At 48.0% G+C, this 20,742-nt stretch overlaps 1 protein-coding gene across 1 annotated transcript in view; it reads right to left on the bottom strand.

Annotated features, from left to right (window-relative positions):
* The window catches only part of ADAM19 (ADAM metallopeptidase domain 19), a 36,319-nt gene extending 16,925 nt beyond the window's left edge, over positions 1–19,394 (bottom strand). Inside the window, exons 1-7 of the mRNA XM_074883646.1 lie at positions 19,227–19,394; positions 18,922–19,007; positions 16,103–16,173; positions 4,780–4,858; positions 3,666–3,742; positions 1,855–2,047; positions 1,334–1,399 (exon numbers count right to left, since the gene is read on the bottom strand). Coding sequence (XP_074739747.1) covers positions 1,334–1,399; positions 1,855–2,047; positions 3,666–3,742; positions 4,780–4,858; positions 16,103–16,173; positions 18,922–19,007; positions 19,227–19,281 — 627 coding nt within the window. The 5' untranslated portion in view covers positions 19,282–19,394. The remainder of the gene's footprint in view (positions 1–1,333; positions 1,400–1,854; positions 2,048–3,665; positions 3,743–4,779; positions 4,859–16,102; positions 16,174–18,921; positions 19,008–19,226) is intronic.
* Positions 19,395–20,742: the final 1,348 nt, after the last annotated feature.

Genomic DNA, 20,742 nt, shown 5'->3' with positions numbered 1-20,742 from the left:
TACTCTGGGAATAAGAAAGTAACTCTCAGGTGAACCCCAAAAGCCTTCTTTTACTGTACAGCTGCCTGTAAGCCCACCTGTACATGTATATTCAGAATTCATCCCTGGCGTCCCATGGCAGGGATGTTACTCAAACAGTGGTAGCAACTCAGTGGAGCAACCAAACTTATCAGAGCTCCCAAATCCAGGGGCTGACAAAGAACTGACAAATTTGTCAGGTGAAATATATGGTAACATGACTTCATGTCTGAGGTCAAGGCTACTGCAGCGCTCATCATATCTCACTCATCCAATGAATGGGGGATGCATCTCACTTATCCAACGAATTTGCCTACTTAAACCACCTGGCAATTAACGAGTTAATTTTAGCAAACTGTTTGATTCAAGGAATTAAAGTTGCAAAAAGTTTCAATTGTTGTTTAACAGACCACAAAACCTGGGACTTCTTCTAGTGAGAGAGACAGTAAAGTAAGAGCAGTTAACAACGACACTGCGAGGGTGTTTACCCCAGCGTGGCTAATGAACTGGTGAACAACATATGCCACTTTCTGGGTATGATGTGTTTCCTCATAGTTTTCCTGGTATTCTGCTGCCTAATAGAGAAACCAAAATAGGTTCTGCCTCTTTAGTTTTGTTCAGAATAAATTACAGCCCAGAGCACTACGTGGCTTTCTCTACTGGAGTTTCAAGTTGTGAATTATGAATAGGACCAGCCTGACTCCTGTCTGTGCTGGAGATTAACCGACTGGCGAAACACTGCATGGTTTGCACTGTCAGTAAGTACATCTGGCGTGCTATCCAGGCTGGGGATGGGGGAGGGATTGCTCACTTCACTGGGTCTCTTCCAGCCCTATTCTATGATCTGGAGCCTTAAAAATGTCTATTTATACATCTGCTACCAGCTCAGAGCAGAGGATAATCATGGTTATCTTCTCTAGAGATTAAGTGTACTGCAGAGTCAGAAGCATGTCATTCCTGGAGACCCACAAGTCACCCGAGGCTGAAGGCAGTCTCTCCCATCAATAACTAGGGCTGACCATGGTACCTTGGGAGGCCAGAACTGACCTCCAACCCTAGTCCTTCATCCATATCACAGCCTGCATCTCTCCCCTGGCCAACAGTGGCTGATGGTGGTGGCAGAGGGGACATGGCTGGTAGGACAAAAGCGACAAAGAAACAGCTTCCCTGTCTGCTGGTGGGGGTAGGACCATTGAGATGGCAAGAAGAAACCTGTTGAACTCCAGCTGTCCTCCCCGCCCCAGGAGATGCTGCAGGTGGGATGCTTACTCTGGGCCCCGTGCTCAGTTGGCATAAACATGATCCCGTTTCTTACCTCTGCATAATCAGCCACAAGCAGAAGCTCCACATACTTTGTAGCCTGCAGAGTCTCCCGTTTCACCTGTGGCAGCAGCAACACAGGTTATTTCCCCAGCAGCTCCCAAAAAACTCTTGACAAAACATACGTACAGGTCATTTTTCCCAGTTTGTTTTTCACTGGCCATTCACCCACCCCATCACGCCCAGGGATCTCCAGATGTGAATGACTTATAGCAACCAAGTTTCACAAGTCAGTTGAACTAAACCAAGTGCCCATGTGCCCGTACTCAAGCCACCCATTTGTTCATGCATTGGATGCACAAGTCTGTGCAGGAACAGCTACAGCCCCGTGCTACACAATGGTCCCAAATGCTCATTTATTTCCCTGCTGGAGCCACTATTTGGCAACCAGCTTGCTACAAATCCTTTTAAATATTCTCCTTCATTTCACTTTCTGAGCTATGCTCCTGGAGAACAGCAGGCTCCTCGGGCTTGCTTTGGAGCATCATGCACGGACCTGGTTTGAGCTCTGCTCACCCTCTGGCTGGGTGGTTTCATCCCAGTTGTGAAGTCCCTGAGCCAGTCTTCAGCTGCATCCCCAGTGCCCTGGTAGCCACAGGCTCCTCTCTGTAACCTCACGTTGTCCAACCTGTAGATCAAGTGCTGGTTTGGGCTGTCAGGAACAGGCTCTAAGATATAGCTGGAATTGCTGCTTAATATGATAAGTCCTCTGTTGAAACAGGAAGCAATAAGAGAAGTTAATTACTATCACAGTAACCGGAGACAAATCCTTCTTCTGCTGCTGAGTTTCTCTCTGACCCTGGCAAGGCACTTAGCAGGCCACTCAGTTCATTAATAAAAAGGATGGGAATATTTTGAGTCCAGAGGGGAGAATCCCCAAGCTTTCATACATTAAAATCTATTCAGTGGGCCTCAGACATTCAATTAAGGGGCTATTGGAGCATTTGCTGCAACAGTGCTAACCTGAGAAGTCCTGATTTTTTTAAAAGTACAGCTTTTTCTTCAGGGGCAGTGGAAGCTTTTCAACCAATTGAAGAAATTTGTCTTTAACAGAACTGACCTAAAAAATTTGAAGACTTTGTCAATAGAAAAAAACACAGTTCTCTCTGGGTCTGCACAAAGCCATATGGTTCTGGTTTTCTCAATGAGCATGTAACAGCCAGGAGAACTGGAAACCTGCGATGCCCACTAGATGTGTGGCTCGACAGGCAGCATGCCACCCTGTGAAGGCTCAGAGTGAAAACAGCCGCGTGTGCTCAGCTCCTGTGCCTTCCCAGCAATTGGAAAACAATGTTGAGGAGCTGCCAGCACACGCTGACAGCTCAGAGGTGCAGGAACCTACTGCATGTGCACACCGAGACAGCTCTATCTCCTCTGCAGCTGGAAGGCAGAGCCTAGGAAAACGCAGGCTGACAGAAGCAAGGCACACCTGTGACTACTTCTGATTTTGGATTATTTCTTGCAAGCCACAGGTGGCTGCAGTGTCCTGTTTATCTCGCTGGGCTCTTTGGCCTGTGCTACATTCACTTAAGATGTCTCAGGTTTGCTTTGGCACTGGCTGTTTCCTGGCTGGAGCCAGTCCCATCAGCACAGCTTCCAATCAGCGCTTGAGAGCAGATGACCACTAATATCAATAAAGCCCATGTGCTGTTTTGGAAACAAACTCTGAGCTGGTGTAAATGAATGCAGATCCTTGGTCACAACAAGCCATTTCATTTACTCCTGCTGAGGATACAGACAGTCTTTTCCTGCCAGAGACTCCATTACTACCAAAGCGAAGATTTTAAATGCGTAACACGCACCACCCCAGCACCACCCAGGGAGAAAGCAGAGAGCAGGGCTGACAACCCAGGAGGAAGGTCAGACTTGAAGACTTTTCCCCAAAATTCACTCAAAAACCTGCCAGTTGTGAGAGACTGGGAGGAGGAGCTGGTTTATGCAACAGTGTGGAGTACTGGGCTGGGACGTGGCAAGTCCCGTCCCTGTCTCTGTAGGGGATGCAGCCCTGAGTCGCTAATGAGAGTCTTTTGCTACAGTGGACTCGTGGGTTAAACTTATTGTACAAGTCCATGTTGCCAGCACAAAGGAGGAAGAAGTCTAGGAGCTGGCTATGAGGCCATGGTTACTAATGATACCCAATTTCTGCATTTCCCCCAACACACTCCCTTTTATGCCCAGGAACCTTGGCTGGGTGGCATTTGAGAACAGGTCTATCTGCCCAGAAAGAAATACGGCAGCCGGGCCGCTGGGGAGCAGAGCTCACGTGGCAGCAGGCTGAGGAGCCGAGCAGAGCCGTTCCTGCAGCGCTGGCATCACCAGGCACTTACCGCAGTCCTCGACACGTGCTGAGCGCGACGCTGGAGTGCTCTCGGCCCCTCACCACCCCGTGGTAAAAGCAGTGGTCCTGAAAGGCAGAGGGGAGCAGGGCTGGCAATGCAGTTTCAGGATGGACACATGCTACATTTAGGCATCACTTAGTCCCACGCAAGTACAGCCAATACTCCAGTAATCGTCCTCTTTCCACTGCATTTAGCAGTTGACTATCACAACTTAAATCTCTGTGAGTCTGCATTGAAATCTGGCCTTTCAGCTGCCATGGGTGGCTTGTGTGAGTACATCAAACAGCTCCTTGTTGCCAGTAAAAATTAAGAGCTTTGAATCCCCAAGGAAGCAACTTAGATGGCTGCAGCATTAAGGCCGATCCAAAGCTTTCTGCCTGTAACAGGAGCTGCCTATCGAAGGCAGCTGGCCCCGGGTCAGGCCCCAGAGGACGTGCCTTCAGCCCCAGAGAGGGTGATGCCATGGGCAGTGGGGAAGTCCCAGTCTGGGGTTCTGGGCAAGACAAAGCCAGCCTCTGGCAGGGACAAGGAGGCTTTGGGGCAGAAACACCAACATATTCATCACATCCCTTCCCCTTGCCCCGGGGCAGCATTAGTAAATATGATCTCATGGGGTTTTTATCTCTTATTTTTGCATCTCAACCAATGCACATCTTTGTGCCACTGCAGTGGAGAATCAGCCAAGGCCTGCGTGAGATCAGTAATTTATGGGATTTTTACTGAACAGGAGCCAGCTTACACAGACTGGTTTTCCCAAAAGCTGGGAACATCCCCAGCATGGAGTACTCAGTGGCAAAACTAAAAGCAAGAGGATGAGCAGCAGGAGGAACAAACAATTCCCCAGCACCCAGAGAGAGGGGAGCGATGCTGGAGGCTGACCTGGGCTCTCAAAGCCTGGGCAAAACAGTAAGATGTTTTAACCATTGCTGGGGGATGGAGACACTTTCTTGCTGGAACCCCCCCAGGTCAGAAAGTTGGACGGCTTAAGGCAGACCCATGGGCTCAAAGAAAGGCTCTGGGGAAAAAAGCTCATCCGCTTCTCCAAGCTCCCTGCCTGGTCTCCCCTGCATGCCACGGGAGGGAAAGCGCTCTCTGCACTCACCGTGTGGGTCAGAGAGGTGGTCTGGGGTTGTCCAGTCCAGCTGTAATGAGTCTCAGTGTAGCTTGGTGCAAAGAGGTTTCTGCAGATACAGGGAGGGGAAAAGAAAAGGGACAAAAAAAGACAAAAAAGACAGTAAGACCTTTCTTTAGACCTGGATTTCTGTTTCCTAGGTGTGTTAGAAAATCAGCTAGATGCAGCTTTTTTTGATGTCACTGTAAATATTCCCATTGCGGTGAACCACTGTTGTGGACACGGGCTGGTCGCTGTTTGCTGCCTGCAGTGTGAAACCAATTGCCATGCACAGCGGGGGCAGACAGGAGACAGATATTTGGGGGACACTAGCGGAGAGCTATGCTATATCTCTGCACTCTGCTCTGGGTCATCACTTTCTGCCTGCAAGGCACTTGTTAACACCCTGTCCCCAGGGAGGCAGTGGCTAATGGCTTCCTGGTGGCCCAGGAGCCATTAAGCTGCTGCAGAACCAGTGCTGCAGGTTGTGCTTCCCTGTGCAAAGCACGCTGTGATGGCAGAGGGTCAGAAGGTGAAAGTGTAGTTGACCTTGCCACATCCATCTACCTGCTGCCCTGTCAGGAGCTGAGCACTTCTCATGGAGCACACCCACTTCTGAACGGGCGCAGTGACCCACCTTCCTAAGTGGCATCATGAAGATGTTGTGGGATGGCTCCTGTGACTGGGGTGTTGGAATGGAAGGATACAGGCTCTTTAGGAAGGACAGGCAGGGAGACGAGGAGAGGGGGTCACCCTCTATATCCATAATCAGCTGGAGTGAATGGAGCTCTGGCTGGGGATGGATGAGGAGCTGACTAAGAGCTTATGGGTCAGGATTAAAGGGAGAGCAGCAACAGGAGACGTTATAGTGGGGGTCTGCTACAGGCCACCCAACCAGGAAGACCAAGTGCATGAGGTCCTCTATAGACAGATAGGAGCAGCCTTATGTTCACAAGCCCTGGTTCTCATGGGGGACTTCAACCACCGCAATATCTGTTGGAGGGACAATACAGCAGGGCATAAGCAATCCAGGAGGTTCCTGGAATTCACTGATGATAACTTCCTTCTCCAAGTGATAGAAGAAGAACGAGGAAAGGTGCTATGCTGGACCTTGTTCTCACCAACAAGGAGGGGCTGGTGGGGAGCATGAAGCTCAAAGGCAGCCTTGGCTGCAGTGACCATGAAATAGTAGAGTTCAAGATCCCTAGGGCAACGAGGAGGGCGCAGCAAACTTGTTACACTGGACTTCAGGAGAGCAGACTTGGCCTCTTCAGGGATCTGCTTGGCAGAGTACCATGGGATAAAGCCCTGGAGGGAAGAGGGGCCCAAGAAAACTGGTTAATATTCAAGGATCACCTCCTCCAAGCTCATGAGCGATGCATCCCAACAAAGAGGAAGACACGTAAGAACAGCAGGAGGTCTGCATGGATGAACAAGGAGCTCCTGGACAAGTTCAAACACAAAAAGGAAGCCTGCAGAGGGTGGAAGCAAGGACAGGTAGCCTGTGAGGAATACAGAGAAAGTGTCTGAGCTGCCAGGGATCAGGTTAGGAAGGCCAAAGACCTGACAGAATGAAATCTGGCCAGGGACATCAAGGGCAACAAGAAAAGCTTCTATAGGTACGTCAGTGTTAAAAGGAAGTCTAGGGAAAATGTGGGCCCTCTGCAGAAGGAAACAGGAGACCTGGTTACCTGGGATATAGAGAAGGCTGAGGTACTCAATGACTTTTTTGCCTCAATCTTCACTGGCAAGTGCTCCAGGCACACCATCCAAGACACAGAAGGCAAAAGTGGGGACTGGGAGAATGAAGAACTGCCCACTGTAGGAGAAGATCAGGTCCAAGACTATCTAAGGAACCTGAAGGTGCACAAGTCTATAGGACCTGATGAGATGCACCCCCAGGTCCTGAGGGATCTGGCAGATGAAGTGACTAAGCCACTATCCATCATATTTGAGAAGTCGTGGCAGTCCAGTGAAGTTCACGATGACTGGAAAAGGGGAAACATGATCCCCACTTTTAAAAACAGAAAAAAAGACCTGGGGAACTACAGGCCGGTCAGTCTCATCTCTATGCCCAGCAAGATCATGGAGCAGATCCTCCTGGAAACTATGCTAGGGCACATGGGAAATAGGGAGGTGATTGGTGAGAGTCATCATGGCTTCACTAAGGGCAAATTCTGCCTGAAAATTTTGGTGACCTTCTACGACAGGGTTACAGTGCTGGTAGATAAGGGAGGAGAAACTGATGTCATCTACCTGGACTTGTCATGCCCCAGATATACTGGGATTAGATTCAGTGCACCAAGTCCAGTGTACCAAGCACACCATAGGCCAGTTCAGGACACATCTGGGCATGGTGTGAGTTCTCAGCTCAAATCCAGGCTCTCTCCAGTGCCCAATCTGAGCACAATTATAAACCAGTCTGCATCTGCATTTCAACTTCTGCCCAGAAGCCAATTCCCATCTTTGTCCTAGGAAAATGCTGATTCCCCAATTTGAATTTGTTTGTGTCATCCTCATATAGACAATATTCTCCCTGTCTTCAGCCCTGGATCAGACCAAAAGTCTATAAAAGGCGCTCCTGTGCACTGAATAGTAAGCGTTTTGATTTGGTTCCAGGGGAAACAGCCTTCCCCTTCTTTTTAAACATCTGCATTTGCTAAACAGTGATGTAAAAAAGTACAGTAAGTCAAAATCTGGGCCAAACCAAGAAGGTCATATCCTGTGTCCCTCTCAGCAGCAGTAAAATGTAGGTTTAAAACAGTTTTTTAAAACAATGGCCTCGCTTCCAAAAGTTTGGAGAAGGATCACAGAATATGCCCCATCTATGAAACACACTTCTGCAGCAACCCTGTGGTGCCTTCAGACCACCAAAGTGCCACACTTGCCACGCCACGAGAATGCCACGTGCATCCTGGGCAGTGTGATGCCAGCAATGCTGCAGCTGCAGTTCAGTCCTGCATCCCTGCTTAATGCATTTCATGCACCAGATTTTTGAACTATGCTCTGCAAGAAAGAAAAAATTTTCTTCTTTTCTTTGCTTGATTTCTTTAGGCTGGATAAAGAAAGCTGTATTAGAAGCAGAACCAAAGATTTTTCCATCTGTCGTGGTTTTGGTATGTGTCAGTCAGGTCTAATCTACTTTGAAAGCCTCTCTGTTTAAATAAGGGATTTGGTGCTTGTAATATCTAATTAAATTAGGCCAGAGCAACAGGAGACGCAGTCTTTTATCAAAGTGTTTGAAAGTGCTTCCCCCATCCGGCATCCAAAGGCTCAGACACCTGAACAAGTACTGATGGCTTAGTGTCAGACAAAACTGTGTGCCACTGTTGTATTTAATAGCATTTGATGTCGGGAATACAACAGCTTTCATCTCCACTTTCAAAGTTCACTGTAGCCCAGGAAAGCTCATTTTGTTTCTTTCTGATGTGTTAGTTCTCATCACTAGATCCTGTCAGCGATCAGAAGGCAAGATTGCTGCGTTCAGCTATCTCTAGTCTGTAAACTGAAGATAAGCACACAAGCACCATCCCACAGAAAATAACTCCCTTCATCTCCCTGACTGCAATAGCTTGCTCAGCATGAGGCTGCAAGAAACAAATGTTTAATCAACAGATTGCATTAACTTGCAGGAAATTGCCTTGAGCAATGTGCCCTGGCAGGTATCTGGTCTGTGTAAGGCTGTCATCTCAAGAGCAGACAGTAAACCAGTGTGTATCTGCTCAGTGCTGCTAAAGCCAGAATGAGACACCAGCCCATGGATTTCCAGTAGCTGAGGCTTGCACAGCCTACTTGTTTCATTCCCAAACAAGCACCCTTATGTTTTCTTCCTGCTCCTTTATTCTTGGAAAGCATTCACTATGAATAGCTATTTTCTCTCTCCTCCAGCATTGACCATAAAACTCCTCAGTGCTTTGACTCCTGCCCAGCCCCAGTGCTGAGCGGGTCCATGCTGAGCACCAGGGACAGGATGATGCCACACAACACACAGTGTGTGCACATCTCTTCCTACCTGCAGACTCAGGCTCTAGCCCCTTGTAGGATGGATTAAGGAGCTGAAAAGTCTGCCCAAATTTTTAGGGATACTTAAGCAGCTGCTGAGCTGAAAGCATGCATCATCTGGCTGAGCGGTGCCATGTCATGACTTTCAAGTCTCTCTCCACCACTTGACTCCTATCCTACATTGCAGGCTCCCTGTGAAAAGTGCAGCTTCTTATTCTGAGCTTGAAACAGTCCTGTTTTGAAGACCCTTCCCTGACTTAATGCAGGGGAGCCTTGGGGCTCTTGCAGCACTACTGAGAAGGGCTATCTCAGTGCATTGCATGGTGTGTGGTGGGGAGGGCAGTGAGGAAAGAGGAAAGACAACAGGACATCTTGCAACACCCTTGGGGTGCTATCTCACTTAGAGCCTGTGGAAGTTCATTCCCAGCCCAGCTCACTTCCTCAGCTAGCATCGAGCTTTCCACCAAACTGTAAATAAATAGAAAAGAAGCCTTCTTTCCATCTCAGAGTGCAGAGTTATCAGCCAGTCTTGTCCCTCTTCTCCATGTGTATCAGTTGTTGGATAAACAGGAGAGATTTGTGAGACACCAGTACCCCAAAACCTTATCCGCCACCATTTCAGGACTGCATCACTGCCAGGTTGATTCCAGGGCAGCTCAGCCCTGCAAAGCAGTAATGGTCCTGCTTCACTGTTTCCAGAAGAGAACAGAGTTTACCTCCTTGCTGGAAAAAGAAAGCCTGGAAAAACAGCACAATTTGATCCTTTCTTCTCTGTCACATTATATGTCTCAGTGACTACCTCTCCAGCAGCTTGAGATGAAGCCGCAAAAGTCTGGATGCAAAATAACATCATTTAAAGGCTTCTGAGATCCAGTCAGACAGCTGGCAGATTGCTAGCACACATCATCTTCCTAAAAGGCAGCATGGAGTCCCTCATTAGAGGAGTTATCAGCCTGAAGAACTGATGAAGTCAGAGGGAAAGCTGGTTTTGGATGGAACCTCTCTCCTTTGCTAAACCTTGATCACAGCTGCAGCCACGTGGGGCTGTTCAAGGCCAGAGTAAGCTACACATGAGCGCTCAGGATGTTCTAGAGAAGCCCTCACACCTTTCCAACAGTGACCAGCTTTCGGCAAGATCAGTTGTTCCCCAAGATCCAGCTCAGCATCCAGCTGAGGGTGGAATAGCCTGCTCTTGGCAGGATTTGTTCCCCAGAAAGCCTTGGGAGCCGGGTTAAATACAAGCGAGGAAGCCAAATGAAGGAAGAGTGGCTCAGTGCCATAATGTACAGATGGCTTGAGACTGTTTCTGCTGATGACCGACGTGGAGTGATCTTGGTCACGCTCCAGCCTGTCAATGATATCATTGTTTGAAACACAACCCTCCTCCCCAGGCCACTGTGCTGCTCCCTGGAAGGGCCCTGCCGTGTAGAGCTGACATTATAGGGCAGCGTGGCTCTGTTTTGCCACATCGAGATGCTGTGCCAGGGAGGTCACGTACTTCACACATGAGCCAATGGTATTCGATGGGAGAGGCAGGCTGAGGGCATGGGGCAAAACCCAGCAACTGCCCCTGTGGCACTTGATGGTGCAAGAACATGATGTTCAGCTCATCCAGCCACCACAGAGAAGCAGCATGGGGGAGAGGGGCTGCACAGCACACCCAAATGCTCCCCAAAACAGCAGGAGGAAAGCTGGGACCTTTCTCGCATAACCACATTCGTTTGAGGGAGTACACATTTCCCAGCTGCTCTGAAGAACCTCACCCTTATTTTCCTGATGAATGGGAGCAGTCTTCTCTTGCTTGTGAAACATCACTTGTTAGCACAAGTCTCAGAGGGGCTCAGAGCCCTCCATCCCAGGTGACCACTGTCAATATGCTTGGCTCCACCAGCTAGAGATCACCTGTGGGCACTGGGAGGGCCCCAGTGGCATACTGGTGCTCGTGCTAATTGGAGCAAGAAGGATTTTTTATAATTTGGTCCCATGAGTAACTTTGTTTGGGTTTGTTTTACAGAGGGGCTAGTCTGCATGAACAGCTGCCAATATCTAAACACCCCTGAGTATCTAAGAGACAGACATTTTTTATTTCCTCCCAAAAAACAAAAGCTAAATGGTCCATGAAGCTCTCGTGAGAAACACTGATTCTTAGTTTTTCAGTTGTGGGACCAAGAGAAGCAAAGACTGCAATCTCTTACATCTCTTCCCCTGTCCCTTTCCTCAAATCACAATAAATCTGTCCAGTCAGGCTTCCAGCATCTGGGGGTGGAGGGAATTGACTCTCCCAAGAAAGCTTAGATGTCAGATTTCCATCTACAATTAGTGGTCCCACTCCATTGCCTCTCAACAAGATCCAAGTGGGATAAGAAAGGGAATTTGACCCCTTACCTCCCAGTCACTTAAATGTTCCCTAAAGTCAGAATTTATTATCAAAGCCTGAGGTGATCCTGTCTTGACCACCACCAACACCTGACCCATGACAACATGAGCAGGCAGGCCTGCTTTCTGTATCCACCACTAGTGGGAAATTGGAGATTTCACCTCTCTGGAATTCTCCAGCCAAAACCTGACACTTCATAAAATCAGTGAAATCCAGATTTTTTTTTTTTTCTTCTTGGTGAGTTTTATCCAGACAAAGCCTGGAGCTCTTAAGCTCCCTTCCTCAAGGGCCTTTTCTGATATATTCAAGGACACATTTATTGTGTGAACAGCAGCAGTTTGGAAGGAAAAAGTAGCTTCCCACCTACTGAGGTGGAACTAAACTACCTATTTGTAACATCTGGAAAAATATCACAGCCTAAAGACTTTCCACCCCCTTTTGCCATCCACATCATCTGTGACATTCGCTGTGTAAATCAGATTACAGGACCCAAGTAAAATTTGTCACATAACCCCTTGCCTTACTAATGGGAACCATAAAAGTTGCCTGGAGAGGAAAAAGGAAATAAAACAAATGGAAAACTGGTTGATAATGAGTCAGGGAGCAAAAGATTTAAAGGTCTCCATTTCCTCATCTCTTCCTCCCTGCCCCACACAGAGAAATCACTGAATAGTGCAAAGGCATCAGGAGGCTGAAAAGCAGATATGGCTTTCCAGGTTCCAACCTTGTTTTCCTGATGACTCCAAGAGACAGTAGTGCAGGATAAACTCAATTTCCCTCCTTTATGCAACCTTTACCCCCTCCCCATGCAGGAAGCCCATTAGACACTGATGATGTGTAGCCCATCAGTGGAATAATCTCATATATCCTTCCTGCTCAGAGGTGGGCAGCAACCTGCCCTCTTCCTCACTCAGTTGGCAGAAGTAGCCCTGGAAATGAGCAAAAGCAGGAAATGGTGAAATACAAGTGACATACAGATTTCTTATCGCACTGCTGAGAGCATCAAGTGGGGCTGGAGTGCTCGTCACCTACCCAGGTGGGGCCAGAAGAGCCTGGAAATGATAATGCTCCCTATCAGATCCACCTGCCTCAAAAATAACTATCAGGATTGCTCCCAAGGTCAGACCAGATGGGCTTCAGACTTTCTTTGCAGCGTCCTCAGCCAATTGCTGCACTTCTCCACTGGGGCTCTCCCACCAAGCATCCCATGCCATCACGGCTGCTGCAGGGTGGCAGCCAAAAATATGCAGCTGAAACATGCAGCCATGCCCTGCATTGCCCACAGGATTCACCTGCAGGCAGGGATGTCCCCTGGAGAAGGTGACTTCTGGAGAAGCCTCCACTGCTCCTTGCAGCTGAGTGGACCTTCCCAAGTCTGCTCTCCCCATGAAAGACACAAAGAGGAAGAGGGGAAGAGGGAAGAAAGTCTTGTTGACACTTTTCCTGCACTCAGGTGAGAAGACAAATTCCCTGCAGGTTTCTGCTGTGCCAGTATGAGCTCCCCTCTTCAATAGAAAGAAAAGGCTCACACCAGGCAGTGCTGCCACACACATTCAGAACATCTCAGCATCCCCTCCCTACTTGGCTCAAAACTGCTTTTTATTAACAAATGCAAATGCTTTTTTAAAAAGTCACTTTTCATCCAAGGTTTGCAACTCAGATTCTTCCATTCCTAAGCCCCGGCCAAATTTAAAGCTGCTTTACAGGCATCTCTCCATATATTTATTGTTTGTGCAGCTTTGAGCTTTCCAATCCTGCAGCTGCAGGACATGGTTTTGAGTCATTTAAAACAAGCCTGAGTTGTTTGGGGGATATACTTTTATCGTTATTCAGAAATGTTAAATAGTGTTGTGAACTCTGCTTGGAACTACAGCGTGGTTCTGCCTTCCTATCAAACTCCTGAACAGGAAATAATGCAATATTATGTTAACTGCTAATGCAATAATTGTATTCGTAGATATACGAAGCCCAAACTCAGACATGTGCTTATTACAAAATACAGAGATGTGCACAGTTCTGAAGAAAGATATGCAAGAATTGCTGTTTCACCTCTGTGGATGCACACAATGTCCTTTTCACACGGAATATGAAATCACAGGCTTGGCGTGAACATTTCTTCTGCATATTGAAAACAGCATGTTTCTTTCAAAGCTAATGCATCCCTACCAAAACCATACAGATTATGACTCTTCTTCCTTCCCCTTTCATAGCAAGCTCATATTCTCATCAGCTTTCTCTCCCCCTAAGGGGAGTGGTGAATGTGTAAGAAGGCTGCCTAATCCACCAAGAACATCACTTACAATAGTTTCACTAGCTTGGCATGTCTCCTTTCTAGCTTTGGGGACCACTGGGTAAATCATATCCTAAACAGACCCAAAATATGCCAATCATTTCATGCTTTCTTGTGTGGTGGGAGTCTGGGATGTGGCTATGAGAGTAAAATGGGAGTCAAGCATGTGTATTTGCACCCCTGTGCTGTCCCAGAGAGGGAGCAGAGCACCAACCCTGGCAGCACAGCTGGTTTCCAGAGGCTCCTCTAAACTGGGTCAAATAAATGACCCAGAACTCTGGGACTTACTTTAATTTAAAACCCCCCAGGTACATTCCTTAAAGTTGCAGTTCTGTTATGCCTGCTTTCATGTGAACTCAAAACCAGGAGCAGACAAGGTTTCAGACAGCTTTGAAGGATCACTTCCCACCTGGGGGATTTCACCTTCTCTCCTGCTGTCTGGGTGCCCAACAAACCCTGCAGAGAAGTTGTCCCTGACGCTGCAGCTTCTCAGTACCCCAAACCTCAGCTAGAACCTCAGGCTCCCCTATAAGATAAGCAACAGCAGTGGTGAGCTCCTGGGTGCTGGGGAGCAACCCCAGGCTGGACTCTGCCTTCCTGCACGCTTTGACAAGGAGAAGCAGTTTGCCTCCACTTAGGAGTGCTCTATGGATGCTGATAATTACAGCACCCACAGGGCCCCCAGGGACTTCATGTTTTTGTTTGCTTCTTCATTTCTCTTTTGAGTGTTTCTAAACTACTTCTGCACCTTCACAAGTCTCTGAAAAGTGATGGCTCTCCAGACCCTCTCATCTAATCAAGTTCAGACTTGCATTTTGGGATTATACAATCACCTTTTCTGAACAAGGACTTGAGGCCTGGCAAGACTCCCATGTGAAGCACAGCTATCTATGAATCACTTGCATTTTCCACAGAAAATAAAAATAAAGAACTCCAAACCACTTGCTGTATTTCATCAGAACCTAGTAAGACAATTCATCCTGCAGTGGAAGTATGTGCACACACTTAAGCTTGTGTGTATACATCTCAATGACTGAAAATGCATTTCAGGAAATAAACACAATAGAAACCTTCTATTATTATAATTCTGTTTACTAACACTAGCAATGAGTTTGTCTGAATGGGAAATAGCATGGCATGGCTCCTGCAAGGCACCTGGAGGTTATGTCATCATGCTCGGAGCACAAATGGATTAATTCAGCAAGGATCCTTGCTCTTCCCAGCTTCTACTGTGCCAGAAATATATTCACCTTTGCATAGTGATTGCAGAATACGCAAGACCTGATGGTCCTTCCACCAGGAAGGAGACCCCCAGCAGCACTAGCAGTTATGTTGCTTCCAGGTTCAGTTCAGAGACTGGCATTGCTGACTACATCAGCCACAGCTACTTTTCCTGCATTAGACAGGACTGAGTTAGCAGTGCTTATGGTGCCTGGTCTCTTCTACCATTTCTCCATTTTTCCTGCTGAGAGATGCCAAAACACACAGGATTTATAGCTGTTTCTGTTTAGTTCTACACAGGTGCATGACTGCCTGGGAAACATGTCCAGCTTTTGCAGCACTGAAACTCCCAGAAGCTTATGTGGCCTATTACAGAAAACACCTCGTAGGATGTTCTCACCTTTCATCAGCCATCAGATTTTACTGCAGACAGTGCCAAGAAAAATCTGGTTTTCCTCCAAAACACCCTGAATATCATTTAGGTTTATGCACTGCCATCAAAACTAATAAGATCTTCCGACACACTTCACTCTTTCAGGAGGAAAGCTGAGCCCCCAAGCTCTGTGGTTGGGATGTCCACACAATATGTTTAAAATATAAGGAGGGTCATTATTACAAGGTTATTATTCCTACTGATTCTAGTAGACAAACATTTGGTTGTGTTTCCATATATAAACCTTCAGACTTATTTAAAAATAAATAAAACACCAACAGCGCCAGTGGACTGCTTAGCAAAGACAAGCTTCTTGCGGCTAAATTTCCAGCTGCTGTTCCACCACTGGAAACTAATGTGCTCACAGTTCAGAGAGCCTCTGGAGCAGCCTCCAGATCGCATCCTTCTACCTACCTTAATCTCCTGCAGCTTCAGCTGAATTCAATACACATCACACCCTATGATATCACACAGCATTGCGGTATCATGCCTGAGAGGAGGTTACATTTCAGTTAATGCAAAAGCACTTTTTTCAGTCTACTTTAGCATGAAGGGCACTAATGGAATTGAAACCATCAGATCGTTTCTCCTAGGAAACGGAGCAGGACCTCTTTGGATCACAGCAAATGAAATCCTCATTAGAGTCACACTGATGCTAAAGCATTAAGCCATTTGGTAAATAGTGCCTGTCATATCAGCAACAGTTTCTAGTTAACGTAGTAAGAATTATGATGCAAAAATAAGTTACACACTGAGGGCCAAGTCATCGACTGCTTTTTGCTGACAAAGCTCTGTTACAGTCAGCACTGCTTGGCTGATTAACATCAGTGGGGACTCAGACCTGGAATAACCTTGAAATCCAAAAAAGGATTTCCTCATCCTGTCTTTATCAAAACCCTGTTGAAGTCGGTGGAGGTTTTCCTGTTGACTTCACCGTAATCCTTATTCATTATTTTAGTGAGACCACAATGCAAGGTACAAGCACACTTACCCATTTTTCTCCAGTTCTAAGATGAGCTCCTGGCCTTCTGCCTTTACCTTAACTTCAGCTCTGAATGGATGCTGTGTGCAAAAGAGACAGTGCCTGTTACTCATACATCATCATAACTATGAACACATCCAGAAACACAAATTGTTCCTCAGGAAATTGCAGCTGACCTTAAACCACTCCTCACCTTCCTCCTACCTTCAGACCTGGAGTGCTGGGGAAGGGAAGGGACAGGCCATGGTGGCTCCCAGCTCCAGGCACGCTGCTGCATCCCCACAGCACAGCCAGGCAGAGCCAGGAAGCAGTACAGGCACACCGGTGGGATGCGGTATCTGAGCTAGTGGCCCTGGTGTCTCAGGAGGAATAATAAATAGGCTCAGATGAGGCAACAAGTCCTGGTGCTGGAGTGCTTGGAGGTGCAGTTGGGTGGGAGGGGTGCACTGCACCCCCTTCTCCTGTACACTATGCTCAGGACCACATCACAGGATGTCCCAACTTGCCCCAGAGCTTTACGAGTCAAATATACGAGCTAGTTAACCAAAGCTTCCTTTGTTGTCACAGCAGAAAAAGACATTTTTAGGAGACTATTTCAGGACAGGAGGAATCATGCCTCTTCCAGAGATTTTCACATAGTTTCTTTACTTGCAGAAAATGTCAATAAAAGGCATGCAACAGGGTCCCATCTTTAGGCTCTAGCTGTTGTTCAGACAGTATTTCACAGCTGCTCTTATATTAGTCCAAGGCTGCCAAGGGACTAGAAACCATGACAGCAACTTTCTAGTGTGTTCAAGTACATGGGCACAGCTCTGGTTTGCAATCTGCCTGCAGCTCCAAATGAGGACACAGGACAGCTGGCTCCCCAAGGCCCACTGGTGTTAACAGAAAGGTCCCGAATTTCTTAGTGCAATGGCAGATGCATACACTAAAACCAATATTTAAAAAAAAAAATATTCAAGAGACTGAAAGTATAGAATATGATTTCTAGAGGACCAACTAGAAGGGCCTCTGGAGTTCTTCAGTTTTACCTCCCTCAAACCAGGACCACTAGCTAAGATCAAGCTGGGGATTTCTGAGTCTGAATGCTTTCACATAAAGGAAATGGATGAATAAACTCCCCAGAAGAGAAATAACCTATTTGATAAGAACAGACTTCTCTATTCAGCTGGAATAAAAAAAAATATCATAAAAACTGGCAAGATGATTAACCCATAGTACTACTTAGTTCAGTGTTGGAGGGGATTTTGCAGAACAGATTAACTGAAAGCAAAATAAAGCAAGGCTGATTGAATAGGATGTTCTGATGAAAGATCTGTCAGCCCAGAGATGCGCTTGCTTGCCACTTCATCAATTCCAAGCTCTCCTTTCAGCAGCTCCCTGCTCATATTCTGGGTTTTGTTCATCTTTCCTTCAGTTTCCAGGACATCTCACTAGGCTCACGCAGATGATGCAAAACAGCTTAATACATTTAATATACACAACAGCTAATTCCAAAGGGCTGAGTTTAGTTTACTGAATCACAGGTGCTCAGTACATCTCAGAGTAGGTCTGTTGTTTTGCCAACTAACATGTAAGCAATGGAGATTGCTTTGCCCGTAACTGGGGGGGGGTCTGAGGGTCTCCATCATCATAAAAGTTTCTTCAAAAAGGTTGTGCAAACATCATTATTACTAATAACGCTCTCCCTTCTCCTTCACAATCCCACTACTTCAGAGTCCATCAATTGCTGTGTAACTGAAATATTCCAGCTGTACATAAGCTTTGCTAACACTGGTTTTAGAGCCAACAGGAACTTGCCTGAAACAAACCACATACAACCCCTGAGACCCAGCAAATTTGTATAAGGGGAAATGCTGTCCAGATGTATCTATATCACTATTAAGAATAGAAAGAACCAAAAACTTCCAGGCAGCAGTGCAAGGACATTTTAAATGGAATTAAGATCATGAGAGAGTCATTGTAGCTTTTCTTTTAATATGACTCAATAAAAAGTTTTAGAAAGTCACATCATATGAAGATAGACCCCCAAATAACACCTCTTACAGGGAGATTTTTCTTACAGCCATGATTTTTCTTTAGTATAATGCTGTAGCTTCCCTTTTTCTGGTTCACAACACAAATACCGTCTGGATTTTCCTCTTTCATTCGATTATGCAACTGATAGCTTCTTGATTGTGGCAATGCAAATGCTGGGAAGTTGACCTGCGGTTTACTGTGGATGTTTAACTCTGACATCCCAGCAGTTCTCAGAATGGCTGCGGGCTACTGCCACACTTCATCCGTCCACGCAAGAGAAGTGGGAGCGAGACCTATAACGATACATATGGTGCCTAAAACACAGTTATTAAGACACACCTGAGCTGCTGGTTGGCTTTTAGTGAAGCACCCTCACAGCTGGGATTCATCTCCTCCTAAAGGAGACACCTCCATTCAGCTGTTCCCTAAATGCCACTGTTGTACTGCCTCACTCTCCTTTCACAGGCACATGGATCAGGTAGGCTTGATCTAATGTTTAAGGCACGGCAGAGGGCAAACGACTACAAGAAGCCCTTGCACAGAGCGGATGCCAGTCGCCAGGAGCCGCCTTGGGCTCATTGCCCGCGATGTGCCAGCCCTCGCCCGCCCTTCCCCGGCATCTGGAGCCGCAACGGCTCCCTGTGCTGCCGACAGGCTTCATGGCTCATCCCCGCGGCTTGTCACAGAGCTCCGCTTAAAACAAAACGCACATCGCGAGGTGCCGTGCTAACCGCGACACCGTTCCTTCCCCTGGAAACGACGCGGAGGTTTGAAAACAAAATAGAAATCAAGCGCTGGGCGCGACCTACCTTGTCGCTGCTGAGGCTGCCCAGGGCTGCCCAGCGCGGCTCCACCACCTCGGGCTGCGGCCCCCCGCCGGCGGAGACCCCTCCCGCTGGGGAGAGACAAGAGGAGCCGCTCACGACCCCACCCGCACCCCCGCGAGTGAAAGAACACGAAGCCGGGGTGGGGGGAGACAGCTGTGCACTGGGTGTAGGGGACGCTGGAGGATCCCCCACCCACCCATCCTCCCTCCCCCGGGGCTCCTGCAGCCCTTGTGCAGGGTGGGGGGCGGCCAGGGCAGCCCCCCCCGGGCCGGGCACCCCCCACTCACGGAGCGGCAGCAGCAGCGAGAGGGCGATGCCGCAGAGCAGCCCCCGGCCCCGCATGGCTCCGGGCAGGACACGGCGCTGCCCCACCACTGCCAACCCGCCGTATAAACCCGCCCGGCGCCGCTTTCTCCTCCCACCACCGGCCTGAAATCCGCCCCTGCAGCCCCCTGCCTGGGGCCGTGGGGGTGTCTCCTTCTTCTCTTCTTCCTCCACCCCACCCCGAGCAGCACCCCGGGTGCAATAGCGGCTGGGCTGGGCTGTCTCCCCGGCACCCCGGGGCAGGGGAAGCTTGAGCGCCTCCCTGGGGCTCCCCCTGAAAAACCTCCCACCCCCCCCCAGCTCTTTTTCCAGCACGGAAATCCATCCTCAAAAACTAGCAAAGGGGGGAGACCTGTTGGGGGGCAACGGCTAAATCATTGTCAAGAGGCTCCTGTAGGAGCTGTGTTACAGCTTTAATTGTTTGTTTGTTTATTATAGTTGTATGTAACCCTCTCAAACCATTCATAGCTGAACCCATCCAGAGGCATCCTAAATCCCTTTGCTCTTGGGAAATACATTGCCCCTGGACAGCAGAAGGGATATAGAGTGAAATGAATGTATTGTGCCCATATAAATGGGAAGAAGCGAAAAGATGTTCACAGCCCCTCTCCCCTTAAGGCAGATGGAGGGGCTGGGGAAGGGCTTGGGAGCATCCACAGCTCTTAGTCCCTGTACTGCCCTTCAGGGATGTCCACTCACTCCCATGAGGCTCCCAAAGGAGCATCCCTGTCTTCTCCTGCATCCTTCAGGGCTAACCCATAGATTGTAGTCCACACATCATCTCTTTGCTAGTGCTCTGCCCTTGAAGGGGATGAGCACCCGGAGGACTGCGTCTGGTGCCTCGCTGCTGGGTTATCCAGTGGGCCCAGGGTCGCACCAGGAGAGGAGAGCACAAGGCCAGGGGGCTGTGCTGAGGTTACCAGCTGCAAACACCAGAGCTCCATGGTGCTGTAGATGCTCCTTGCACATGCTGAGCCCATGAAAAGCGACTGCCTTCCCTGATGTCAGAGTATTTCTGCTGTGACTGCCGGCCAGCTCAACTGCAGCCACACTAGCAAGGCTGCAAGGCTGGACTGACACGCATTTTTATGGGGTTGGCTCAGAGTGGTGAGAAAAGGCATCACCTCTTAGTCATGCTCTTCAGACAGCCATTGATCCGCATTATCCGTACAACCCTTTCCATTCATCCCTATACTTAAAGTGCCTGTGTAGGTGAACCGCCAGGGAACCAGCTTAGGAAATGGGGAGAATTTGCACCTGGCTACGTTTCAGAGTGTATCAGTAAATCAGGCCGATAGGAAATTAATACTCCATTTAGAATAAAGGTTTGCTGGATAATAGTAATGATTTTGTCTCTTGTCCAGAGGTTTATTTATGCTGTTGAAACCACTGAGCTCTCTTTTACTGAAGGTCTTTGCTGATTCCTGCCCCTGTGCCCAAAGGAAATGTGACTGTTTCCATTTGCAGATGCCATTTTGG

Source organism: Strix uralensis, chromosome 14, assembly GCF_047716275.1.
Source record: "Strix uralensis isolate ZFMK-TIS-50842 chromosome 14, bStrUra1, whole genome shotgun sequence".
Taxonomy (NCBI): Eukaryota; Metazoa; Chordata; class Aves; order Strigiformes; family Strigidae; genus Strix; species Strix uralensis.
The sequence above is the reverse complement of the archived record's forward strand: the minus strand, read 5'-3'. Positions and strand labels throughout refer to the sequence as shown.